At 44.0% G+C, this 27,630-nt stretch overlaps 1 protein-coding gene across 4 annotated transcripts in view; it reads right to left on the bottom strand.

The window, feature by feature from the left end:
• TCERG1 (transcription elongation regulator 1) overlaps positions 1–27,630 on the bottom strand; it is a 30,885-nt gene extending 3,255 nt beyond the window's left edge. The window contains exons 1-18 of one of the 4 annotated variants that reach the window (XM_061344002.1): positions 27,523–27,630; positions 26,407–26,632; positions 22,977–23,129; positions 22,543–22,786; positions 19,532–19,774; positions 15,734–15,796; positions 14,259–14,459; positions 13,168–13,283; positions 12,005–12,093; positions 11,027–11,187; positions 10,129–10,195; positions 9,189–9,324; positions 8,591–8,680; positions 8,263–8,381; positions 6,126–6,276; positions 1,942–2,106; positions 874–1,056; positions 215–394 (exon numbers count right to left, since the gene is read on the bottom strand). In XM_061344002.1, the coding sequence (XP_061199986.1) occupies positions 215–394; positions 874–1,056; positions 1,942–2,106; positions 6,126–6,276; positions 8,263–8,381; positions 8,591–8,680; positions 9,189–9,324; positions 10,129–10,195; positions 11,027–11,187; positions 12,005–12,093; positions 13,168–13,283; positions 14,259–14,459; positions 15,734–15,796; positions 19,532–19,774; positions 22,543–22,786; positions 22,977–23,129; positions 26,407–26,632; positions 27,523–27,608 (2,673 nt within the window). In that variant the 5' untranslated portion in view covers positions 27,609–27,630. The remainder of the gene's footprint in view (positions 1–214; positions 395–873; positions 1,057–1,941; positions 2,107–6,125; positions 6,277–8,262; positions 8,382–8,590; positions 8,681–9,188; positions 9,325–10,128; positions 10,196–11,026; positions 11,188–12,004; positions 12,094–13,167; positions 13,284–14,258; positions 14,460–15,733; positions 15,797–19,531; positions 19,775–22,542; positions 22,787–22,976; positions 23,130–26,406; positions 26,633–27,522) is intronic. The other 3 variants (XM_061344003.1, XM_061344004.1, XM_061344005.1) reach the window with 3 other exon arrangements.

Genomic DNA, 27,630 nt, shown 5'->3' with positions numbered 1-27,630 from the left:
AATGTAACTGAATTGTATGTTAAACTGAAGTAATGCTCAAGATAAACGGCAAAGGAAACATCATGCAGATTTCGTTACCAAGAGGAGATAGCGGGGAAGGAAAGGGGCCCTGGAAATAAAACCAAACAGGTCAGACTGTGTGATGGAAAACCAGAAAAGGATGAATCCCAATGGGCTGCCAGAGATGGGAAGTTTGACTATAAACAGCTCTTACCGCTGAGGTTTCATCCAGAAGTTGCCTAAAGTGTTCCCTCTTCTTTTTGGTAAGTGCTTCAATGTGTTCATTAAAGAGTTTCTCTTTCTCTTCTCTTTCTAGCAAGGATCCAGATTCCCACCTATGGTCTTTGCGTAGAGTCCGTCGGGTGTCAGACCAGGACACATCTGAAGAACGCACCTGAGGCAAAAGATGGTGTTTTTCTTAAAACCATTTTTTCTGCAGTACACTGATATTTTTTATCTACTACTTCCTTCTTAATACAGCAGAGAAATCCTAACACAAAGGCACTATGTTTGGAGCATGAAGAGAGATAATGCAAAAGCCAGGGGACTATTCCTAGTACTCAACAATTATCTAATTTTCCAAAAGGCTTATCAAAGCTTACAGAAGCATGACTGAAAATCTGCCATCACCCCGAGGCTCCAGGGAAACCCAGCAGGAAAACCACCATGCACTCACTCCCAGGCAGGATACAGGAACCCCAAGCACAGAGCATTCTCTTCCAACCAGGGCAAAACTCCCAGCAGCGACTGCAGGGCAGTGGGGAGGAGCCAACAGGATTCTATTTTGATACAAACTGAACTGCAATCGCCCCAAAGCTTTACACAGCACAACACCTACAAACAGGAGGCAGCAGGGGGCTGACAGTGCCTCACCATGTCAGAGAGAAGTGCTTTGAAGTTCTGAATAGCTTCTTCCCGTTTGTGCTGCTCCCGCTCGCGATCGATTTCCTTGGTTTGCTCCGAGCGAGCCTTCTGCACCTCCCTTTCTCGCTCTCGCAAACTGGCCTCGATGCGAGCTTGTCTTTCCAGCTCCTTCTCTTTCTCAGAATCTAAATTCTGAAAAGAAACAACAGATTTCTCTCAATAAAACCAGCACAGCACCTTCCATATTTTCAGTGGACAGGGAAGTAAATTAAAGGGTCATCAATTAAAGGCATCTTGGAATGAAACACCTGAAAGTGATTTCAGATCCATGGGTTACAAAGTTTTCCTGCACTATGGGGCTTAGATGGCGAAAAGAGAAGTTTGATCACGACACTGATCACATAACAACTACTCTCAGGAGTGTGTTGTTTGTGTGCAAACTCTGAACCATGGGAGGGCAGGGGGAGACTGGTGTCACTATTTGTCAGCCCAGTTTTACATTCTCAGCCATTAACTGCCTGGAAGAGAAAGGCAGGAATACTGGATTAAGGAGAACCAACAGTGAACAAACTGTGTATGAACCACCTATATCCCTGAAGGAAGCTCAACACAATCACAGCAAAGGAAACTCTGCCCATCTGGTAGGAAGTGATGAACGTGGCATGTCCCTGCACATCCGGAGCACTGGAAGTAGATGACCTTTAAAGCCTCTTCTACCTCTAACCATTCTGTGATTCTACAGTGTCTGCATCTTCCAAAGTTCTACATTCATCTTTACAACCAATGGCTTTACAGGAGTCAGCCTTTCTTGATCTGCTGGATAAAATCTTCCACACCATGTGTGTGAATGCACACATACATACACTTACCCGGAGATTCTGCGGCAGCATCCCCAGGAAGGGCACTTTGAGTCTCAAGCTGTCATTGTGGGCTCGTACAGATAATTGTGGTATAGAACTCTTTTCGGTATGGAACTAAAGCACATATTGTTCTATCTTCTAGCTAGTGACTTCACACGTTAACAGCAAGGGGACAGCAGAGTAGCCAAAGCTCTGCTCCCGGATGCCCTATGCGTACCTTGGCTATTTTTTCGATGTACTGCTTGAACAGGTCCTCCCGCTGCGAGGAGCTATCCACCGCTTTGTAACGGGGGTCAGTCTCTACTTTGTCCTTCACTTTGCTCCAGCGAGACTGACTGTCCAGGTGGTGATTAGCCAGCAGCTCAAAGAAGTCCATTTTGATCTGTTTGACAAATGGAAACAGAAAGACAATACTTGAGAAAGACATTTGGATACCCAAAAGTTTGCTCTTATGAAAAAAGGAGCTGACTTACCTCCAGCTGAGGGAAGCACATTAATATTACACACAATTTACAGAAATCACTAAACCTCTGAATTTAGATAAAACTACATCTAAAATTCACTTCCCAGTGGGAAAATTTTGCTAAAGCAGATATATTAAGATCATCTGTTACATCTAACATGAATGATATTCTTTAAAGTATGAGCCACCAATACAGATTTTATTATTTTACTCCAATTTAAGCTTTTTTGAGCTTTTTTATATATATCAAAGTAACAAGTTACTGATTCTCCATTATAGCATTTTGTATATTGATACTCCAGAAGCTCTGCAGTTTTAAACAGGGCTCTAGATAAATCAAGTATTTATGGGTGCATCCTCCAAGTGCACATGAACAGAGGCAGATACTTGGATCTGCTGATAAAGAGATAAAAGATCCATCTTAAGATGGATCTAGCCAATAAAGAATTACCCACATATGGTTATTAAGTAAATTACATTTAAGATGGACATGCACATATGTATAATAGTTTAAGGAAATGTTTTAGTCTATTTTTTTTCTAATTGGAAATGGTGCCTCAGCACTCTGCCTATAACAGCAGCCATCACAAAGGGCTGGTGGAAAGTGGTTTTTAATCTCAAGACAACTAGGGACATGTTTGCATCCAAACTCCCAGAACCAGCAGCTGCAAGAACAATGACGGTGCCTTAATCACATCTCTCTTTTCTGGGATGGAGGATCTCCCTGGTCCTGCTGCACTTTAGGTCCCAGGTATTTCCTCCTTTTTATTTCCAGCACTTTAAGCCTCAGAAGCTTGGTGTGGCATTTAAGCATCCACCTCTCTGAAGCTGAGGGGCAAGGGACTGGCTTGCCTCCCTTGTCAGGAGCCAGGGAATGGCTCTGGGGACTCCCCAGGCATGGTGCAGGACGCTGCCTTCACAGCACCCCAAACCCTGCCAGTCACTAAACAAACCTGGTTTTATGGCACACAAATAAAACCCAAAGACCTAGGAGAAGGGCTGGCCATTCACTTTCTGCTACTTAGGTCCCCTCCTCACCCCTTTAAATAAAGAAACCAGTAGCAGTTGAGCTGCAGAACACTTGTTCCTAGGGGAGCAGGCAAACAGACTCTGGCTTGCCAGAGAAGTGCCATGTCCCCATTCTCCAGAAACTGTTTAGTTACAGTGTGAGAATGAGCTGAAGATCAGAACCAGCATTCTGCAGCCTTGCCCACTGATAATTTTAGTTCTTCAGAATCAACATAAAAGGCTTTATAGGCTTTTTTATTTACTATCTCAACAGAGAGATGAAGATAGTAAGCAGAGTTCAGAAAGCAACTGGTTAGTGTAAGCGGGAAGTGGCTCTACATCTACAGCACCATCACCTTTTTCTTTAAGGAGCTGAACCAAAATGCAAACTGTTTATTCATTGAAAAATTAAGAATGTTGTTTCAAAACATCTTAAAACATGCATGCAGTACCAAAAGTATGAAGCCTTCTAAGCCATGGCACTAGAAATACTTGTTAAGAGTCAAACAGTTCCCAGATGTTACTACAGAAGTCTATAAGGTAAGGGTATCCCAATGTTTCTGCTTATCTATATATTCCAGGGGAGAAGAGCTGCACACCCACCATGCTGCTGGAAGCCCTGTGGCACTGGATGCACCACAAACCAGACCCACCACACCACCACGTTCTGTATGGAGATGCTCCAGCACCGCTGCACGGAGGAGCCTGCGGAGCACCGGGTGCCTCGCCAGCACTCTCAGCATGGAAACCAGGAGGGCACGGCCAATTCCCTCCTGAGCAAAATGAAGGCCACTTCCAGACCCTCCCTCCCCTGAAGCAGGGGCTTAACTGAAGTCATCTGCAATGGACATAGTGCAGGTATCCCCACTTGGGATACAATTTCAAAAAAAAGGTGAAAACTTCCCCCAAAATTGAGGCTAAACCATCCCACCAAGGAATAATCTTTTAAGAGCAGAGCTCTGTGATGCTGGGAGGTACATCTACACTCAGTAGGTAGCTCAACCAAATAGAACACTATGGGAGGAATCTGTTGATCTTGCCCGAGAGCCACCAGGGTGTCCGCAGCTCAACACTGCGGCACATCTGTGTGAGGCAGCACAAGGGGCTCATCTGCTGGCACTGCTCACTATGAGGACATGGAGCGACACTGTCCTGGGACAGTACCTGAGCAGCCTGGCCACTCCTACCACCTCATGGTCCCCTCCCTCGTATCCTCAAACCCACGTGTCCCTATCTCTGTCATCTGAGTAGATACTCACTGAAGTTAGCCCTGAGGACAAACCCAACCATCTGCAAATCTGGCTGCTCCTTCACCACCCAGTAAGCCTTGACTCAACGAAGGAAAATCAGAACCTAATAGAACTAAAAACCCTTACATTAAAGATTTCTGTAAAGTTGATCCTCCTTAAGTAAAGATTTTGGACTTTTAAAACAGGCTGAGAAAGCTTCAGGTTAAATGCCTTGAATTTTCTTTTATGTTTTAAGCACTTTCAAAATCAAAGGAACATAAGACTGAAAGTATTTCAGGTGTATTTAGAAGTCTTTTTTTGGCAGTTAACACATTGCAGGTACAACTCTCATCACTTCACAAGGAAAGAAACTAAAAAAATGTAAAGTACCGGAACTGCGGGAGGCTAAAGTCACCACACAGAGATACCAATTCTTTCCTCACTAGGGAATCCCATAATATTTGCGTGTCAGTGATTGACAGCTGTCAGACTGAACTGATTGACAGGCCGCACAGCACATAACTGTAAAGTCTATCCACTTGTTATAAAACAGAATACATAAAATGGTTACAAAAGGCTTTTGGAGAAAAAAAAAAACATTATTTCAAAAGCAAACACACACAATCGCTCTTCTTTTAACTCATCAGCTTTAGAACAATCATGCAACAACAAAACAAGTATTTACTTTTTATAGTCTTCAACTGCACTATTAAGCTGCAAGAATGCTTTAAAATTCCACTTTCATCAGCAAAACGCAGTAAGAGTCTAGTTTTGAAGTATATCAGCTCTCCTCTGAAAGCGCATTTATGGAGAATAGCAGCTAAGTCTACAGCTGATGAAATCGCATACAGAATCACATGAGACCAGAGTACCTGGGTTTAAAAACTAGGCAAAACTTATGCAATAACCAAGCTGTCCCCACATCTAGCCTGCAGCTCAGCACTGTTCTCTTCTGGAAGCATTCTCAGCAGGTGAGATTTGCAATAACTGCGCACTACCAAATAAACCCTGCAGACTCTCACGTGTCAAAGCAGTCAGAGGCTGCCCTCTCCACTCGCACAGCACAACGGGACAGGATGCAGGCGCTGGGGTTCTGCTGCTGAGACCTGCTCCTGCTGCTTCACCGCGGCCAAGTCACATTTGCAACTCGTCAGTCTTTAAGAGCTGATCTTCCATTCTAACAAGCAGCAGTTTGTACGTATGATATATTTATTCAAAGATTAAGAAGTCATTAAAGTGCCAGCTTTCAGATGGCAAGAGAAGATATAGGAGCTATTTGGAATTTAAACAAGTATCCTACAGAGAACTGCCAGTTTTTGTTGCCTCCACTGAGAGAGCAGAGATCACGGCCAGTTCTGGGGTTTCCAGCCAAGGAGGACAAGAATCCTTTTCCTTTTAATGCTTCAGCATAAGGTAACTTAAACCCCAGGCATTACTGAGTTAAAGATATGCTATATGTGATAAACTCAGCTTCACAAATAAACGTAGGTTCAATTCTACGTGCTCTAAAAGGCAGCACACTGCAAACTTTGAACACCTAGCTCAGAGAGACCCACAGGATGTCCGTGAAGTGTTTGCAGTGCAAAACCTCCATGGAAGTGAAAGGCCGTGTCTTGGAGCAGGAAACCAAGCGCTGCCTCTGTCCCGTCTCACTCAGACTCGCACCATTCACACTGCTGGAGCTAAAAAAAGCCACCTTACCTTCTCACCTCTGGTCTTCGAGTCTTCTTTTTCCTTCTTTCTTGCCGCTGTGATAAACTCATTAAACAAGGCCTCTCGATCTTTCATCTTTTCAATTGCCTTGAACCTCGAGTCTTTAGCATGCTTGGCTGCAAATTCACTAAAAGTAGTTCTGCAACAAAATGGCAAGTGAACTCATTTGGCAGAGCTGTCTTTGCTGGGAAGCAGGTTCAGCAGAGAAACGCTGCTTCTGCTAGAATATATGCCAGAGCACAGTTTGGAGGGAAAAAAAAGAACAAAAAAGGCACCATCCTATGGTCTTACTACAGCAATGCTCCACCAGTGAGCTATGTAGAGAGGAGTTGGGTTTAGGCACGCACACAAGAGGTATCGTTAGAGGCTTATAGAGTGGGTGGGTTGGTTGGAATACAGCTACCTGCAGAAAGTGCAGGTGTGGGAAGAGAGACTACAAAGCAACCAAGAAGAAGAAATGGAAAAACTCAGTTGTCTAGAAAAATGTTCCATTTTGGGGCTGGCAGTTCAGCCACTAGGTGTGTGTCAGCTGTGAAACTGAAACTGTACGTGCATTCACTTGCAGCCAAACCATGCTAAGAGTTCACAGTGAAAATCACCTTTTGGCGTTAGGCACAACTGAACACTGCTGAGTCCCTTTTTCCTCCTGTGGTGAACATTGTATGTAGCCCAATCTCAAACCACTTGGAGCTGAAAACACTCGAAACACGAGGGGCTGATGCAGCAATACTGGGCTTTCAACCCGTTACCCCCATAGCATCTCCCTGACCATACTCTCACCTCCAGGGCCAGATTCCAACCTGTGCAGTAGATATAGTACTGCCACTTACCTTGAAAAAAACCACTACTGTGCTTTTTCCAAGCTCTGATGCAAATCTGGCCCCAAGAATACGTGAGACACTTATAATCATACGAATGTTTTCATCACAGCATGGAAATAATTAGACTTGGAAAATCCAGCCTACTGTTGCTGTAGGGTAAATTGAAACAAGAAGACAATTTGGTAGCTTATTCAAAAGATTAGAAAGTGAATGCAAAGCTATATTGAAGAACAAGAGCTGTTTAAGTGGAGTGGAACACAAACTCTTGGGCATGTTGGACTGAGATAGATGATAAAAACCCAGTCTGGCACTCACAGAAGTACAGCAATATCTTTAGACAAACACTGAAACCAGAAGACAAAGGATAAAATTAAACAAGACAGTATTTCAGATGGAACTCTCTTTCCCACCCCAACCCATAATCAGACAAAAGTCAATCCCAATATGACACATCAGAGATTTCTGAGAAGCTGAGGACACCAAAACCAACCTAATAGCTCATGTCAGCCTCTGAAACATATATTAAACTTACTACTGATGAGCTTTTTCTTACATCTTCATGCCTCTGCTCTTCGCAACCTACCACCCTTATTAAATGACAGACAGGTAAGAGTTATGAAGCAATTTAGGAGTTAACATAACACTGGCTTCCCCCAGATCTCCAAAACGGGGCACTGAAAAAAATTAAGCTGAAGTGAAACAAATGAATTGTTATTTCACTGTAAAAGAATCAATGCTAGATAAGCCAAGAGATGCTGAAAGAAAATGCTTTGGAGATCATCTGGTGACACAAGCATGTATTTCATTAACTCTAGTGAGAAAACTGAAACAATTCTAGCAATAAAATCTTGGATGTTTGTACATTCACTGTCATCACCTCGCTATTATCATTGCAAGTGGGTCTGAACGTGAGGGGTATGTAATAATTTCTGTATTAAACCAACCAGAACACTCTCTCATATCATTATTAACATATTTTGGAACCAGAAAAACAAACTGAAGAAACCTCCTCGGAGACTACCAATATCCTTAGCAGGAAAAGAGGGTTGGTTCAAGAAAGGCTTTGTGATCCACCACAAGTTTTCTCACAAGCTGCAAAGCACACTGGGGATTTCTTCAAAATGACTTAAAATATGAAAATAATGATAAATCACAGTTCTATTATTTCATGGCTTAGGTGAATACAAGCAGAAAAAGAAGATTTTCAACCAGATTTTTCTGGTCTTTGCCCATTCATCTATCTAATACCCAACATACTTAATTCTAATAGAGCTTATGCATACGGACAAGAAAGCAGGTCCTACCTTGGATTAATCTTTGCTTCTTCCATCATTTTCTTGAAATCCTCCTTGGCCTGCATTATTTTGTTTTTCTTCTCCTTGCGCTCCTCCTCTGCCCGGGTTTTCACATACTGATCAAATACCTGCAGAAACACCAGTCACCAACACAGACCACACCAACCTGACGCCACCCAAGCTCTAGGCAAGAGGAGGAAAAAAATCCCATTTCTTTCCTTTTCTCCAGTTTCCTCTCCCCACAGAGCCAACACAGATGAGGTAGAAATCATTCTGCAGACTACAGAAGGCAGTAGCAGCTGTGTCTGGTGGGAAGGGAATCCAACATCTCTTTTACCTGTTTTCTTTCTTTTGGGTTGAGAAGTAAGTAACGAGGATCAAAAACTATCTTGTGTAGCTCCTTCTCCCACGTTGAAAAAGCAGAGACCTTCAATTAAAAAAGTCAGATCTTAATGAATGAATATGTTTCCTCAGAGATACAGAAATTGTCCTACAGCTTTCAAGCAAAACTGCACATCTGATGAAAAGAAGGAAACAAACTCATCCTGGAGTTTCCATCACCAATAGATGGAGGCTGCTATAGCAAATTTCTGCACTGACTGTGTGACACTGAAAATATTAAGTACATCAGCCGAAAGCATTGAGGTCTATACCCCTGCTAAATGTTACAAGTGTAAACAGTTCTGTTACAAGAGAGATTGATTTAAACACGTTAAGCTCATCTTAAATAAGCTTTATTAAACCTATCCCATAAAACCCAGCTACTGAAACTAAATTAAAGCTGCACAGACAGCTGGAACCACTTCCATTTTTTAAAGTTACTATACAAATGTATATTCTAATAGCTTAATTCCTCTATCAAAACTGATGGGTACCAAGCAGCTTTTCAAATTTGCTCACAACTGCGCAGACAGACAGACAGAGCTTTCCCTGACCCCTCTCTCCAGAAGCATGTCCTTGAACTGTTTCATCCGAGCCTCCAGAGGAACAATGGCTCTCTCTCGAGCGGCTTTGATTTCAGCTTCCATAGCAGCCTCCTTTTCAGAATCAATATCTTTGTTATCATCTTTCCTGAAAAAAATTAAACATACAGTTTAACTGGAGAAGTGCATGTGAACTCTGTAGGTTAAAAACTGAACTGCACCGGGATGGAATGGAGACACCCAGTTACTGCAGAAGCAAAGCCTACAAATCACAAAAGCCATTCTTTGGGACTTGGATGTAGCTGCTGTCATACTGGAAGAGCTCAAGAACCAGGGTACTCTCAGTAAGTTCAGTGTCTACAAACGGCATCAAGAGTGAATGCCCTTCGTCTCAGACAAACCCAAAGCCATAATTGCCAACAACTTGATGATCAGCCCTAAGAGTACACAGTGACAAACAAAATAGTAAAGCAGTGTGTGTAACTCAGAGTGAAGTGACATACATCGCTTCCAACAGGCAAAACAGACCAAAGATCTCAACAGACCTCTTAAGCCTCTGTAAGAACGAAAACAGAGCAGTCATTATGATGTTGGATGGCTATAGACAGCAGGATGCTTTGGCAACAAACTCTTGTGCACCAAAAGTAATAAGCTGGGTAAACAGGCAACAGAAGTAAACTATTTACGATAAACTGCACTCAAAATATTCCTTGGATTGACCAACTTTCATTTCCATTTTGAGTGATTTCCAAAGCCTTTCCTCCAAACATGAGTTTCAGCTATCTCAGAGAAACAACAGAATACTTGAGCTGCTGCTGTACAACAGCAGGAGGTTGGTGACTGTGTTCACCAATCCCGTTAGTTACTGTTCCACTCTGCTGAACACACACTGATAAAAAACTTCAGTTATTTTATCTACACAAACCCCTAGCAGTGAGAAACAAAAACTTACTTGCGCTTTTTAATCTTAATAGGCTCATCTTCATTTGCTTCCTCTGCAGTTTCATGCTCTTCTCGAACTGCAACAGATTTCAGGAACACTTTAGATTTTCTATTTATGAGAAGTTAGTAATTTACAAATGAAGCCTTGTGCAAAACCAGAAGACAATATGTGCAGCAATAATGTCCTCTGACAAAGGAAGATGTGGTTTTGTCACTGTCAGAACCGTACTATTGGAATTTGGTGGCACGACTGATGGACTTGTGGCCAACTCTGTGTTTAAAACAACAAACGCTGACCTCTTATTTCCATGAGAGAAACCCCTCAAGCTAAACAGTCTAATGAAGCACAGCTGGATATCCCAAGTACCTACTTGCACTTTGCTCTCCTCCAACTACCAAGCCCACATCTCATCCCAGGACCATTTACTAGAACTTATGCCAGAAACAAGTGTTGTCTCAGCAGCCTCTTGAATGTTCTCTGCTCTTGGCAGCTGTTTCCAAAACTGCATTCCAGTTGATGCTCTCTGAGTTAAATTCTCTTCCAGAAGAGCCCATTCATACATAATGATTAATCTTTTCTGGCCCCCAAATTCCTCTTGCTTATAAAACACACACAACAGTCCCTTGCTCTAGCCAGTAAAAAATGTCCTTTTTTTCCAGCCTGTTGGCATTTAGAAAACAAATTAATCTTGTTAGTAACTACTTTCTTCAATAGACTGGGTATTTTTCCCCCCAAAGGACTATATAACATCTGCATTTCCACCAGCCCTCCAAAATTCTAAAATTATGTGCATTTGTAAGGACGCCCTTACATTTCTCTCACTTACTGAAATGTTACTAGCTTTGGAAATCAACATAAAATGACAAATTCTATTCAGACTTCTCAAGAAGACGATAAGAACACCTACTAAGTTTTTTTCCTTCTTCCATTCCTTTTTTATGAGGGGGTTCTTGAATAATTTTGTCCACGTCGGCTCTTCCAATGAGATCATCTGGTCGGTCCCACATGGAAAGACGAGTGGTTGGGTTGTAGAAGAACACACGCTCATCACCAGTCCACACCACACACCTGAAGTGCAATGGACAGACAGGAAGGGGTGTGTTATCTTTGCCTCCAGGCATCCAGCACAGTTATGACAGTCCAGGACCGAGCAGGTTGCACCGACTGCACAACCACCTACATTCCTACTGCCTAGGTGGGTTATGGAATTATGGCTTGGCCAGCAGATTTGAAATGCATTTTCACAAATGCTCTTTATTTTTATAGGAGCTGCAATAACCTCAGTTCTTCTCTAGAAAAATGTTTCAGAAAGCAAATCAGATTTGGGATAAAATGTACCTCAGCTCTTCAACACCCCACAAAACATGAGTGACCTAGTGATCTTGCCAGAATTTGTAAATGAGAGGATGAAAGAGCCACAGTGATAGTCTGAAGGGAGCGAGCCTTAAATATCAACCATTAATAAAAACGCACCAATGGCTGAATTGCAAAAAATAAAACAACACCCCTTTCCCATCAGTAAGATTTCTACCTTGGTCACACAGAGATGATTTACATATATTATAGCAAGAGTAACCTAATAAAGACGTTACATATGGAGGCACCTGCCAAGTAAAAGACAGAGATAAATAAAGGATTGTTTTGGCCAGGAGCAGCACCTACTCATTCCCAAAGCATAAGGGCAAAAGAAGTCCAAGATATTTTTTTGGTGGTGTTTCATACCAGAGGAGCAGGAATCCTTGTTGGCTGGAGGAATCCAACATTATTTGAGACAGAAATACACCAAGAACAGGATCTTCATACACTACCACTTGTTTTGACTACCCAGCAACCTTCCTGGCTTCTCAGTCCCACTGTGCAGGCTGTAGGGAAAATCATTACCTACCATGGGGTTCCAGGAATAGGAGTAGTTGCCACGGGCTTGGCCTTCTGAGCAGCTTTCTCTTCTTCAGTCATTTCTTCCTCTTTAGGCTCCTCAAGGAAAAAGGAAGTTACAGGATTCAGGCATTGACAGGTAGAAAGTTATTATAAAGTCACTAACTTGCTTTAAACAGGCAAATGTATTTTGAAACCATGCTAACAAACAGCTCTCAGTTACACTTCTGCCATGCTTAAAATTGAAGTCTTGGACTTTCAACAGGAAGTGCTATTCACAAATCTCAATTCAGAAAACCTCCCAAGTGTTAACTTCTGACTTCAGTGCAGCCTTATTTAAAAGCCTTCCTAGAGCCACATGAATCCTTCCATCAAGGCCAATTTTGTTTCATTCTTAGAATTTATTTACTTTAAAATGAGACATGGAAGATGAAACAGTCAGAAATGTGCAATAACTTTTGTAGCAGAAATAAGCAAAGTGGCAACTCCCTCAAAAGTAACCAGGGCCAAGTCCTAACAAAAACCAGCAACTGAATTCTGTGCTTTTGCCTACCAAGCTACATTGGAGCTCACATAAATCTGTATAAAAGCTTTAACGGTCATTCAAACACTCTGGCATCTTCAAGAACTCTGTTCCTCAGTGTGACAAAATGCTGTACAAGAAAAAAAGTTATTCTATTTACTGCAATGGTGACACTAGAGACCTTTCCTAGGACACGTGTTCCTGACAGACTAAACTTGGCAGCTACAGCTCATGAAGAATGCGTAAGCTTTGCTTCAGAAGTGTTCCAAATAAAGAAGTAGAGGAGAAAACCTATTGAAGATTTCAAACATTCAGGACAAGTTTCATTTTTCTGAACACCTTAAAATGAGCAAGTGAACATCATGTCTATGTTATTAGCTAGCTTTTTTTTCCCCTATGTTCTTCTTGATTTCTTAACTCACTCTGTATTTTTCTTTTAAATGTTCTTTTCCCTTAAGTAAAAAATTTAATTAAAAAAAAAAAGAGCTATGAATCCAAAAAGGAAGGCTTTCAAATGTCCCCAGGAATGTAAGAACTCAAATTACTAACCATGTCTCCTGTCAATATGCCTGGGCTACAGATGCATCCACACCTGTGGGATGTAGGACTCAAAATGGCGACACTGACTATTTGGTTGCAAGGTCTTTTACCTCCTTTATAAGTTCTTTTATAGGTTCTTCTTTTGGCTCTTCTTCTTCTGTCTCCATGGGTAAAGGCTCTTCCGGCGGTTCTTTAATTGGCTCTTTAATCTTCTCTTCCATTTTTTCTACATAAAGATAGAATTTTCCTTAGCATTATTAGGAAACCATGATAAAACCACAACTGATTTATTTGATCAGCATGACTACCCAAGGACAACAACAAAACTTTTTTTTACTGGATTTTCACCACTTTCTATCCTTCTTGGGATTTTCAGCATCTGCTATAAATACGTGATTATCTTCTGTACCAAGAGTTACCTGGAACTGGAAAATGAAAGGCAGCCTTATAATATGGAAAAGGTAGTTAAAGTGTACCAAGAGAAATCGCTGAAACACCAACAAAAATATCAACAAGAGTTGCAACCAACAGTGCAATACTGAAGAGCACTTTTAGATTTGAATGCTGATGACAAGAAAAAAAAAAGAAAGAGAAAACTCATGGAGAAGCCACAGGATTTTTGCCTCTTCTTCCTTATTAATAATACAAGAACAATTTCCCTCTGATACAACAAAACTGATGGGTATAATGTGGATTCAGATGAATACAAGTCACAGAACAGCACCTGAATGCAGCATAGGGATGGTGACAGTGGAAGCAGTTTACTTTTTCTCAGTAAACTGTATTCCAAATTTGTTTATATACTTCTTGGGGATCTGAAGTTTAGCATTTCAGTGATCTTCCTTCTTTCCTGGTTTACAGTCTCCAGAATAACTGAGTTTTCTTCTCACTTCCTATCCTCCTGCTACTGAGATCTTCTCCAACACATGAGTATGGAAAGTACTTACTCTCTGCTGGAGTGGAAACACACGTTTACCCAATTGTCACAGAATCTGGAAGCAACTCTAGAGATAATACTCTTACAGTACCATGGAAAACAAAGAAACCAGGGCTTTCAGACTCAAGACCTGCTCAGATGGATACTTATAATTTCAAAATATTCTTAAGGGAGATGAGGGATTAGAAATATCCTTGTTCATGTTTTCAAACACAACCATTAATGGTTGAAGCAATAGTATACAGGTGAATTAAAAAAAAGTACCTTTTTCTTTAAGTTCTTGGGGTTTTTCCCATGTTGACTCCAAAGTCCTATTGTTATAATAGTAAGTCTTTCCATCTGCTGTTTTGTACTCTGTCCACTCGGAGACGGCTGTGGCTCCGGCCAGTGTCGCCGGGGAAGCAGCAATAGCGACCTGAGGGTGGATCATGGGCACAATGGGAGGGGCCATGCCTGGGAGGACACCTGTACAAGGGGTAAAGGGAACAGGAGAAAGGGAAGAAAACAGTAAGTGACCTTGAACCACACAACAACGGAGACCCAGCACTTCACTGACTTCATTTACAAACAATCAGCCTAGATAAATAAACATAGATAGATTTCCAGTTAAGCTGCAGAGCAATGCACTGTGACTCCATTTGCTCCCTGTTTTACAGTCAGCAATGCCCCTGTTAGCAGGCAAATTAGATAGCTTTTTATTTTGAGTCGTCCAGTTCTGCACAGCACAGATTTGTCAGCTTTTAGGCGTTTGCTTTCATACTTCAAATCTAAGTGCTCTATTTATTAAAAAGTCTTTATTAGGTCTGTATAACAAATAATTATTTTTTCTAATAATCTACTCCACTGTGTAATGAAGTTGTCATTTTAAGAGCTATTCCGATTGCTCTTGAAAAACAACAACAGTGGTTCAAGTTTGGGCCATGTAATAGAGAGCAGAAATCGGCTAAATCTTAGGCCCTGACTTAAAGTTGACATGACTTCAGAGCCTTAGATGAAAGCTGATGGGAGTGAAACAATTTCAGCTTGTGTGACAGTTTTGTTTAGTACTGGAAAAACATTTTATGCACATCCTAAAGCAACATGGCAAGTAAATACCCCAAGATCAGAAAGCCAGACTGCTGCACTATCCTAGCATTCCTCTACCTAGACCACAGAATGGATGTACTGAACACATCTTGAATTACAAGTTCTAAGAAAACAAATTGTCTAGGACTAGAACTATAGGATCATAATTTTGAGCCTTAACATTTCTATGAAAAAGCCTTTCTTTTCAAATAATGGAAAAGCACACATTACACATTGCCATAAGGTGACTTTCCTTAAATCCACAATTGGAAAAATTAAACTTCATACTAAGACGCACAGACACGCACACCAACATGCGAGCACAGTCAGGTCACCACACAGGTGGAAGTAGGAAAAACAAAAATCCACACACAAGGAACTAGTAACTAAGAAGTATGGGCATGAAGAGATTCACAGTCATTACAGAACTCAATGATTACAGAAAACTGTACTGGGTTCTTGTACAAAATAAGCTAACACTAACAGTTATTTGGGAAAGTTATTTCCTGACCAAATATGATATTTGCATTTATACTGGTTTTGAAAATCAAGCATATATAGGTATATATACTCATTCACTTGGGGAAGCAAAGAAATAAATAAAAAATAAACAACAACATTCACTACCATGCCAACTTACAGACAAAACGAACTAAGATGGTTTTGAAAATTACCGGTCTTGGTGGTAGCGACTGTCTTTACATACGGGCAGCTGACTATTTGCATCATTGCTACACCTGCAAAAGGGACAAGCAAGCATGTTGGAAAGCTGCCATTGTATGTCAGCTACCACGGGGAGTCTGGACACTATGGGTTTCCTGCTCCAATTTGGAATGCCAAAGAGAATTTGGAATGCTGGCAAAGAGAAAGTCTCCCAGCAAGGAAATGTGAATTATTTTTACCTCAACATTTTATGCCAGATCAAATATAAAACTAATGTGAAGCTGCAGTGACAGTTTCTGCCTGCATTAAACCAGATGTTCAGCAAATCACTGGGATGTCATCAAAAAGAAAACAGTATTTCAATGAAGACTCAGGGGTTTAAGTTCATCCAAGGGAAAAGACAGCTCATGCAGGGCAGTGCCAGGGGAACGCACCCTGCTATCGGCCCCTGCTCAGACCCACTGGGGAGCAGCAACCAAGTGCAGCAAACGGGCTCTGCTGTTTTCAGTCTGCTGCTGCATGTAGAAAGCAGTGGGAAGAGCAGGACAGATCTGAATTAGACAGATACAGCAGGGGGAAAGCCAAGCTCACCCCCATGGGAAAGCTGAGGCCATTAGGGGCATTACAGAAAGGCTGGAGGAGGAAGCAGGGGAAAGAAATGAAAGCAATGAAGCTGCAAAAGGAGGTACCAAAGCTGCACTGGGGCAGTGGCAGCAAATGTTTTGTTTACTTTGCATTATCAAGAATGTCACGAGCTGAAAAATGCTCTGGAAGGAGCACAACCAGCCCTGGGAAAGGCAGCGTCATGAACTGCTCTGCTCTCCAGTGCACTAGGAATGGCACAGAAAGGCCACAAAGAGGAAAGCACCTCACCCTCTTCAGCCAGGCACAAAATCCAGTAGGAAATTAGGGATAAGAGTAATGAGTTTCCAAACCCTCTCATTTGGGGTGTGGAAGGAAATTGTCGAAGTTCTCTCTATGATGGTCAAGTCTGGACACTCAGAAACTGAAATACTTCAGAAAATTCCACTTAAATGGTTTCAAATCATCATCTGAGGTTGAAAATCCTCCAGTGCAAAGTGAAATTAAACCCCTGTGTAACCAAGTAATGTTTATTTTTCATTTGAGATCTAGAATGGAAAGCATACAAAAATACTGCCAGTTTCTTTTCAAACTATTTGTGAGCAGACAGAACTGAAATAGTCTTTAATGATAATTTCAGTGAAAGAATCCAAAACTGGTTTTATAAAAAAAAAAGTATGAATTGAGACACAAAAACATTGACTCAAACAGCACTGAATGAAGTGTTTGCCTCAATTTGCGGGGGGTGTTCCATGTTATGCACTTGAACATGAATCTGACAATTCGTTTTGTTAAGGAAGTTACAGCATGTCTCAGAAATGGGTCAGTATAAATAATGCCATCTGCGGGGTCACTGGGATCCGATACTGCAGCGCAGATAAGACTCAGCAAATACCCAAACTGTTTCCTCTGCCAAGTTCAGTCTCAAACATACAACTAACTTTTAACATATGAATTAAGAGAAAGCAGACTTACTTTTTATGATCTGCAGATTATGAGATATCGCTAAGCAACTCTTCCATTGTTCTGGCTTACTACAGTGCAATACAGAGATTAACTTTGAGATCACTTGATAGCAGCATTGTTCAGCTCTGTCTCTAAACTGAAAGCAACCTAGCTGGTATTAGATCTGCTGCTGAACACCCCAAATGTCTACAAGTTAAAGCCTGGTGAGCCTTTTTAACTTCACCTTCTCCTGCCATAAAGTAATTTTAACTTCTCTTGTTTCTTGTTACTGTAAAATATCTTAAAGGTTTCCTTTTTCTTTACAGTGTTTATAAACCATTACAACCAAGTCAGCATTAGCTGAGAGAAGCAGACTAACTTCGTTCTGTAATCAGGTAAAATGACAAATCAGACTCGTCAGTGGAGCATGTGGTGTCCCTCCTACGTGTTATGGGTGCCACTTGAAAGCCCCATCTCACTGCGAGAACAGGACAGGTCAGACCTAAGACTTGCTACCAGGAAAGTTCTGAAAAAGATTATTTTCAAGCATGAGTTTAAGGAGGAATCAAGGGTCTTGCTCCATCTTCCCTTCTTACTGCACAGAACTTCTTGACTGAGAGCTTATGAATAAACCCAACTCAGGCTCACAGCCCAGCACACCCATTTTCACTGGCACTCTTCTCTACTGCTGTGACCATTCCCATCTCCCCGATGAGCTCACAGCTGGGTAGGTGATTACAGCCTCCAAAGGTACCTAAGGACCTTTCACTCTATGCTGACCCTTGCTGCCAATGTCAGAAACTGCAGTACCCCAGATACACACACATCAGAATTCTCCCTCTATCCTTTACCATTTTTGCTCAGCCTTGAGTATCATGTTCAGAACAGTAGTGCTTTCCTATCTTAAAGGAGTACTACACTGAGATTTCCTTTTCAAGCAAACTGCAGGCTGACGGAACTTCACCCAGTTGTTTTAGAAGACCATCCTAAAAGCAGAGGCAACTCCAAGTTGGGCCTCTCTTCTAGTTAGCAGAACTAATACCCATTTTAAATACTTTGATGTTTATATCCTTTAATCAAGCAAGTGTGCTAAGGGATTGCTTTTCATCCAAGCACATTTAGTGGACATTTAATGGAAGGTAAAGTCCTCCCTTTGTATGTACTAGATCTATGTGTTACAGGGACAGCAGGAAAGAAATCACCTCAGTCAGCTGTACTGAGTCAAAGATGTCAGGACACTGCTCATAGCTGCTTCTTTGTAACTCGTCATCAGAAACTAACTTCTATTCAACGCAACTTCAGTGTCAAACCTTCCTTTGTCACAGAAAATCATCAGCCCTTGGTGTATATTTAGCATTACTGCATATTGAAAAGAGCTAATGACTTTAGCACTAGCACAGGAACTCAACTGCACTCCTGCAAACTCAACATGGTATTAAAACAACCAGTGGCTTCGGTGACCTCTTAGGAGGATCTCTGCAGCACTTACAGGCACCAGAGTCCAAATTCCTGTCAGCCTGAAATTACTTCTCTGAATATCTATTTATTTTCTAAAAACTTCAGAAAACATGATCTACCACTGGGCTGTCATTAAGATTTCTTCTCAATGGTCTTTATACCTGAAACCTATGACTAACACCCCAGCACCTTGAACACTTTTGTTATGGTCCTCAGTCTAAATCTCCACGTTTTGTGTAGCCAAACAGCATCATCCTTGATAGCTGCATGCTAAGAGACCTGGAAATGCCTAACACCATTCAGGGGTAATGCACTCAAATGTCAATTTTTCCTGCTCATAAATATATTAATTTATTTTAATTTCTCTTGGTTAAAAGCCATGTCCTAATAAATGTTTATGCAGAAGACTTAAGGTCTAAATCAAGCACGTAGAAAAAAATTAGAGTATTATTGCAATTAGTAAAATATAGCGTTACAATATTCTCAGAGTCCTGTGTGGCTTCTGCTTTGAAGCTCAACAGGATGACAAGATATCCATGTGCCATGAGATTAAGAAGCATTTAGTGCAGATCTTATCATCTAGAAGAGAAAGGATTACATGTTTTAAATGCAGCTGTTTTCTGGTGTGTATCAAAGAACAAGAAGTAAAAAAATTTCCATGTTCTTTGTTAATTAAAAAGTCTGTCTGCTAACCCTGAATTCTTTCAAAAATACTCTGCGTGGAGAGGATTCAGGCAAGTTCTGTACACAGTGGACACATGAGTGCAAACAAATTGACAACATGGACATGTAGCAGACAAGACAATTACAGTTTGCCAATTTACCTGGAAGTGGAATAGGCATGCCAGGAAGGGGGACACGAAATGGAGGTACCATTACTGGTGGAAAAGCAGGAATTGCTGCAGTTGGTTGAGGTACTGCATGAGGAACTGCAGGAGGCAATGTCTGTGGGACTGGCTGGGGTACAGTCTGCACAGGTGTAGCAGAAGGAGCAGAGGTTGAAACACTGACTGATGGTGTGGCAACTGAAACACCCGAACTCGGGGTCTGGTCTTGTGTGGTAGGTGCTGATAAAAAAAAAAAAAAAAAAAAAAAACAACAAAGAACACCTTGTATCTCAGACACTACAATAGATTCGCTGCAAACATACCGGTGCTCTGTTTCCCAACAGATATAAGCAGATATGCCTAGAGATCATCAGCAGGAAGGCACTCATGGGCAAAACACCCTTTGCCTTTTCTGCAACATTAAGTATTCACCAAGAAACTCAAGTTTCAAGTTTTACTTTATCCCATCATTTACACCTAACAAGTCTCTACACCCTGATACAAGGGTGTATCAATGGACAAATACAGCCTGAAATGGAATTCTACTCTGTATCCCCATTCAGAAAACCAGAAAGGGAACGTTACAGAGAGTTGAAAATGGAAAAGGTTGTTTTGCTATAAAATGAACACAGGTTCTGCTTGTTAACAGAACAGTGGCAGCACGTGCATGACAGCAGCCTGTCTAGAGCTGTGCTTGTGAAGTTGTGATCCAAGAATGGGAAAATGTCAACTTAAAAAATGTGTCAATCAGCAAGGAAAATGAAAGCACTTTTGTTCAGGTCTTCAGTGCCTGCCAGTGGGAAAATACACCACCACTGTTCCATTCCATATCTTTGCAGCAGGACTGAAATCAGCACTTAAAAACAGCGCTGCACATCCCAGCACTGGCCAGTGGGAACTGGAGAATGACTGCTTAACCCCACTGACCAGCCCTGCAGATTTGCACTGCAGGATCTGGTGAGGGTGAGGAACTGTTGGAAAACTGAGCTAGTTAAAAAATTACACTGCAGGAACCACACCAACTTCTGACCATCCCACATACGGGCACACTGCATTTTCTGCAGTACTTAATGACTACTAGAAGCATCCCCAATAACATACCAGCATTAGCAAACGTAAATAAAGATATGTATCTGTTGTTAAGTTTCAGTAAGGGTGAAAGTTCTTAACACTGCCTACAGTTCAGGGAAACAGAGCAGAGAGTCAGTATGTGATTTGTTTCAAGACCTGAGTCAAATCAGTATCAGACAAGAGTGAAACTCAGCCAGAAGTCGCAGGTTTCTACAAGTCTGAGAGTTATAAAATTAATTTAAATGATAGAATTTTATCACCTAAGCACAGACACCAACAGTAACAGTTCTCAGAAGCAAAGACAAAGTTTAGCAGGTAGAACAGGTAGAAGTGGAACAGATTCTTAGCGTTTGACATTAGGAAATTTAACTTCAGCAAAGGTGTGTAAGGGGCTACTCCAAAAGCAGGATCAGCTCTCAACAGCCTGGCCCTGGGGCAGAAGCAACATTCACCTCCTGCCCGACTCCTGTTAGCCAGCAGTCCTTAGAGACCATATCACAACAGAGCACCTGAACACAGCACTAAGTTACCTCTCAACTAAAATAAAACCCCTAAAAATGCTTTGAGCAATACAAATTGTTACGTAATGACCTGTCCTCCCCTTGATGTTAACTTAAAACTGTAACTTGAGGGGTACCTAGACTTGACTCCCTTTCATACACAGATCTCTGCAGTTTGGGTTAAATGGATGAGGAGCAACTTGGATGGGGCTTGGAGCAATCTACTCATGTGGAAGGTGTCCCTGCCTGTGCAGAGGGGTTGTTGGAACTGGATGAGCTTTAAGGTCCCTTCCAGTCCAAATAATTCCATGATTCTATATGGCGACTTAAGCTTGACTTGTCTCACCTGTTACAGGAAAAAATGAAGTAATTCCAGAGCATCTACATACTGCATCTGGAGTTCAAGCAGCTCAGCAATTGCCCAACTTCTGCGTACTCTCTGGCCTGATTCAGTGCACACATTTTTGCCAGTACAGCTACAGTGATCAAGACTGTCAAACAACAGGATTCCTGGCAAGCACAAGCACCGTGCTTCAGCAGCCAGGCTTGCAGAAAGGAACACGCACCCAACTGGTCCATAGCAGGCGTGCCTTGCTTTGCTCACGCTGGGTGATCTCACCCCTTGTTTACTGCTTACACACTCACGTGCAAATGGATCTACAGCACATAACACACATCTCAATATAGATGCTCTGCACTGGAGGCACTTTGTTAGCGCAGATGCCAAAGTACAGTATAAATCACACTATATTATATGCAGATGCTAAGTATAAAAATGCATGCTGCATAAATTCAGTCTCCTTTCCTCTTGATGTTCCCTTGGCTGGAAAACCCTTAAAAGCAAAGGCTCAGCCCATGTAAACAGCAATAATTGTCAGACTATTATTCAAAGGTCACGAATGAGCAATAATGGCTCTAAGGTCTTTTTTTCCTCCTTCGTGCAACCCTAGCACAGAGGAACTTACAAGACTTAGTCAGAAGAACAATGCTAATAAAAGTAGTACACCAGAAGCAGCCCTATTCCACAGCCCAGGAACAGCACTCAAAGATCTGGTCTCCTACAGCAACAGACACCACTCTGGAAACAAAAAGGGAACTGCTACAGCTGTAATTTCTACCTCAGATCAACCTGCCTTGTGAAATACAATTTAGCTTTATGTATAGTCAAAAGGAAATGGATGCAAAATAGCTTTGAGATGATGTGATAGCAGCAGAAGATAAATGTACAAAGATCTAAGAACCATTTCAGATGGGAAAAAATAAAACAGGTTGGCATGCAAGGTTCTTCTGGATTAAATAACTGTGCTTTAAATTCTTACTCCATGCTCAAACAACCTCCTCCTGGATACCAAGCTTTCGCTGCAGTAACTCCCCAACACAGCATCCCCCCATTCGCTCCCCACCACCACAAAACATCAGGAACCCTCAGCTACTCACTGGAAATCGTCTGTGAGACAGAAGTGGCAGTGGTGGTGGTAGAGGTGGTGGAGGACTGAGTGCTCGAGGAGGTGGAAGGAGATGCTGCAGACGCAGGACTACTGGTGGTCGGTGTGGAGGCACCAACAGCTTGGGCCTGGGCCTGTGCTGCCAGCATCGGCGTCAGCTCTGACTGCTGAATCACTTTGACCCCATCTGGCTTAGTCCAGGCTGACTCACGTGTGCGCGCGTTATAGAAATAGACCTATAAGTTAAGAATGTCACCGTCAAGCAGCTGCTTATCTACAGGAGGTGCATTTATAATATTCCAGTTCCTCCTGGTTTCAGAGTAATTAATAAGAGGACAGGCAAGACCCCAGTGCCAGACTGCATATGGCAACATGCTTGCCACAGGAGTACAGCCATCACTTCACTGTTCCTGGTGACCTCCTTACCTTGCCATCTGGAGTTTTGTTTTCTACCCAGATCTCCTCTGCTGGAGGCATTGTCGGTGTGCCAGGGGCAGTAACAGGCGGCATCCCTGGGGGGAACATCATACCCGGAGGTGGTGGCATGCTGCCCATGGGAGGAGGCATAAATGGTGGTCTCTAAAGGCACATAACAACAATAATGAACATAACATAATGATGGTAATTTTTCAAGCAGTTTTTCTTTATTAGAGCACCAACAGACAGTAAACTATAGTAAGGTTAATTCCATCAGTCTCAAGAGCTTCTTTAACACTCTAATGCCACCAGCTCAGATAACGTGCTTCTGTCAAGCCACCACCAATGGCAGAACTGCTGCAGGAAGCATTTCCCTTCTGAGACACTAACATGATTGTAAAGAATCAGACAAAAGTGGGGTGGAAGAAGACTTCTCTCCTGAAAAGAAAACATCCCAGTGCAAAAAGAGCAAAAATGGAATCAGTGCTCCTGAGTAACTGCCACTCAGACATCCCCAGCTCTCAATCAAATATATCACTGAACAGTTACACAGTAATCCTCCCAGTAACACAGTACATAAAACCCAACCAAATTACAAGTAGACATCCAATTTATTAGCAGAGCAGAGGATTTCATTACAATCCATTATACTTCTTGATTTCCCATTAATTAGAATTCTGACTAATGCTAATTAAAAAATAATCAAATCACATTTTCATTATAGCATCCTCGTAAGAAACCCAGAAGTGCCCTGCACACCACTGCCACCTGAACACCTGCTTTCTAATTCTAAGTACATAAAGTTCTTTTCTTCTACCTGTTTATTTGGATTGTTCTGAAATTCCCTGTGCATAACAAGTATTGTGGATACATCCCTATAAGAAAAAGACACGACAACAAAACCCACCAAGTTCTTTAACTTCTTGTGCCCACACCTACAGCTGGCCCAGCCATCTCCATCTCTCTGGTTCTAACTGAATCTGTGATGCAGAGATTTACACTCCACCAAGAGCTCACTGGTAAAAGCCTTCAAGCTCTGCACTCCCAACCCACAGCCCCAGAGCGGAATGCACCCACAGCAGGATGGGGCTCTGCTGATGGTGGGACGTGTGCTGGAATACTAGTGCCACAGGGGCCGCTGGCATCCCCAGTGCCCACGCACCATGGTGCTCTCTGCACCTGGCTGCTTCTAAAAGCTTCCTGACGTCAAAATTTCTACTGTAACAGTGATGTTCTAAACTGCTTTTTAAATTCCTGTACAGCTCTGGGTTTTGTTAAATACTGGTACAAAGGAAGTCGAGAGTATGTGGACAGAATCCAAACCAAACAAAAACCGGCTGTCAAGGTAACTACAGCCTGTCTTTCCTTCCTTATTTCTTCCCCACAGCCCCTCCACCTGGCCACAAGACGATACTTCACTGCCCTAGAAGCTGTAAAAAGGCTGCAGTACAGCTCACTTTCTCCCTGCTGTTACTGTTTTCTCCTGCAAAGGGGTTAGAACTTTCCTGGGAATGAGGAGGGCGCAGGGCCAGGGGATCAGAGCACCTTCAGCTCCACTCACCTCTCTTTCTACCACAGAGTCCTTTCAGCATCGGGTCTCCCCTTGCACTAGAAACAAAACCCAAACATTTGGTGCAAAGAGGAGCACGGCACTGTCATAGCAGAAAAAATGCAGCCAAGCTTGGTGCATGGATTCCACGGGCAGCAATGAGCTGCAAACAACATGCTTAATGCAGGGTATGATAAACCAGCTGAGCTGTTTATCATGGCATGAGCTCAGCTCGTGCTGAGCACATCCACAGTGTAAATCAAACACATAAATCAAGGGGACATTGACAGCTGAGCTTGGGGCTTCAGATGAGCTCTGGCTGATTCCTGAAACGGCAAGAGGAAGCAGGTCCTGGTGTCCCCTCGGTCTGAGCTCCACTGCACACTCCAGCACCCTTCACTGCTGCAGGGCTTTCGAGGCAGCACACAGGCACATGAGCACTGACACCAAGAGGGAAAATGCAATCATAGAGTACCAGAAGAAAGACACAGTGGGTGGAAAAATTCTTAAATAAAATTAAGCAGAGCATGAAAACACAACATAGAACAGGCCCCTCCTACTGAATGAATGGAAGAGGTAACAATCAGCAAGGGGAGGGGGCTGTTTCCACCCCTCAAATGCACTGTTTCAGTCTTCAGTTCCACAGGACTCCTGTTCAGCTGAGAATGTCTCAATGAAATGCACAGCTACTGCACACCTCCCTGAGCAGGCCATGTTCTAACATGCTCTGCTTGAGAAAGCAGAGAGAAAACTGCTACAGAAGAGACACACAGTTTCCTTCTGGAAATGCTGGGCTCAGGATGGTGACAGCACACAAACTTGAGGCTACACATGTATCTTAGCTGATACCACACTGACAGAGGGGAGATTGAGCTGAGCTCTTAGGCAGAGGCTCTTCCCTGTGAGGGTGCTGAGGCGCTGGCACAGGGTGCCCAGAGAAGCTGTGGCTGCCCCATCCCTGGCAGTGCTCAAGGCTAGGCTGGACACAGGGGCTTGGAGCAAGCTGCTCCAGTGGAAGGGGTCCCTGCCCGTGGCAGGGGATTGGGACTGGAGAAGCTTTAAGGTCCCTTCAACCCAAGCCAGTCTGGGACTCTATGAAATGCAGACAGAAATCCACCTCACTTGAGGCCAGCAGGCTCACACCATCCCCATAGGTGCTGGGAATGCTCTAAATTTAAAAGAAACCACAAAGCACAACACCACGTGTAAGGTAAAGGGCAGTGTCCCTCTGCCAAGAGTAAATCTTTGCCAGCACAAGGGCCACCTGCAGCTGCTCCAGCCCAACAGCGAGCCCATGCTTGGGTTTCTTTCCAAATGTTCCATTTCTCTTTGTCCGTGTGTGGACAATTTCTGACACGCTGCTAACGCTGTCCCTCCTGAGCCCAGCACTGACACCAAACCTGCCCTGGTGCTGAGGATACACCTCCCTCCTGGAGCTGCTGCCTGCACACAGAACCAAGCCCTGGGGATGGGCAATAACAACCCACAGCAGCAGAAGGCGCAGCCCACGCTGGCCCCACACGGACCCAGCTGCACCTTCACAGTCACCATGTGCATCCATCACTCCTCACCATGCAAACACGGGCAGGACCGAAACAGCCCTGGAAGGCTGATGGGTCCTGCAGACATCTGACAGCAGCCAAATTCCACGCTGCACACGGCCACAGGGCACCAACACAGTCAGGGTTCAGTAAAGACTCGCTGGTCTAACTGCATAATTGATTCATTTGGAATTGCCTCAAGCAGCTGAACAGAAGCAGCGCTTACACACCACAGGTATGCACCAGCTCTGTAACCCCACCTCCTCTTATTATTTCCACGTGTGAAAACAAACAAGAAAGAATCCCTAAATGCCAACTCAACGAACCAATGATCCCCCCCATTCCTTACCTGCAGGTGTGGAGGTCCCATCGGCGGAGGAATCCCTCCCGGTGGTGGCATCGGGGGCATGTTTGGATCAAAGGGAGGGCGCCCGAAAGGCGGCCGAGGGGGCGGAGGGGGCCCTCGCATCATGCCGAAAGGTGGAGGTGGCCGCATGAGGGGTGGAGGGCCCCTCATGACCGCATTTGGTGGCGGTGCTGGCCCACGGAAGCGCAGGGCCTGCTGCTGGGCCATCCTGTGGGCAAGGCCAAAGGGACATAGTGTTTGCTTTCGCTCCCTGCTCAGCTGCAGTAGAACCAACTCTCACAATAACACCGGAGTGTGAAGAAGCTCCCAAGTTTGCACAAAGTGAAGCGTGAGCTACCTCGGCAGCCTCTTCTCCCCAGCAACTCAAGTTTATCAGTCCCCAAACGTTAATTTTCACTCACAGAGACGAGCAGCCCCGGGGGGGGTGGGGGTGGGTGTGTGTCAGAGCAGGCAGTGCTGAGGGAGTGCACCCAGGTCTGCAACAGGACCTGCGGTTCTGCTGTTTCCCTGCACAGGGCCCTGGGGCGGCTCCAGCAGCAGCTCTCAGCCGTGCCAAGGGCTCGATACCCGAGCAGCAGGAACTGTTGCATCCCGGCGTCTGCGGCCCGCGCTGAGCTCCGGCCCCGGCCGTACACCGGCCCCACGGTGCCACCTACTCTCCTCGCGGGAGTTCCGCCAGTGCGGTCACCTCGGGGACCACAGAACGCTCTGTGCCGCTCGCAATAGAACAGCGCTACCCCAAGGGCGCCAACGCGGTGCCGGTGCCCGCTCCGGTGACTGTAACAAAGGTTATGCGGCGGCGAGGGGCGCCGCACGCTGCGCGGGGCAGGGGCACCCCAGCTCCTGCTCACCCGCACCGCGGCGCGCAGCCCGGGCGAGCGCTGCCGGAGGGCCCCGGACGCAGCCGCTCCCGGCATCTCGGCTCTGCCCTTCCCAGCCCAGCCCAGCCCAGCCCAGCGAGGAGGCCCCACGGGGCCTGAACCGGCGCCGGCCGCGAGCGGGACAGGAAATGGAGGAGGCGAGAGCAGCCTGCGGCTGGGCCCAGCGCCGCGGGAAGGCCGTGCCGGGCCGCGGACCCGATTAGCGGCCGCGCGGTACCTGAGCTCGCTGCCGAACCGCTCCGCCGCCGCCTCCCCGTCCCCGCCGCCGGCCCCCGCGCCGCCGCCGCCACCCCGCTCCGCCATCGCCGCCTCGCAGCGCCGCTGA

This window comes from Neopsephotus bourkii, unplaced genomic scaffold, assembly GCF_033783945.1.
Source record: "Neopsephotus bourkii isolate Nb327-2 ecotype Australia unplaced genomic scaffold, CSIRO-AGI_Nbou_v1 NB_1846, whole genome shotgun sequence".
NCBI classification, from domain to species: domain Eukaryota; kingdom Metazoa; phylum Chordata; class Aves; order Psittaciformes; family Psittacidae; genus Neopsephotus; species Neopsephotus bourkii.
Note: the sequence above shows the minus strand (reverse complement) of the source record. Positions and strands in the feature narration are given on the sequence as shown.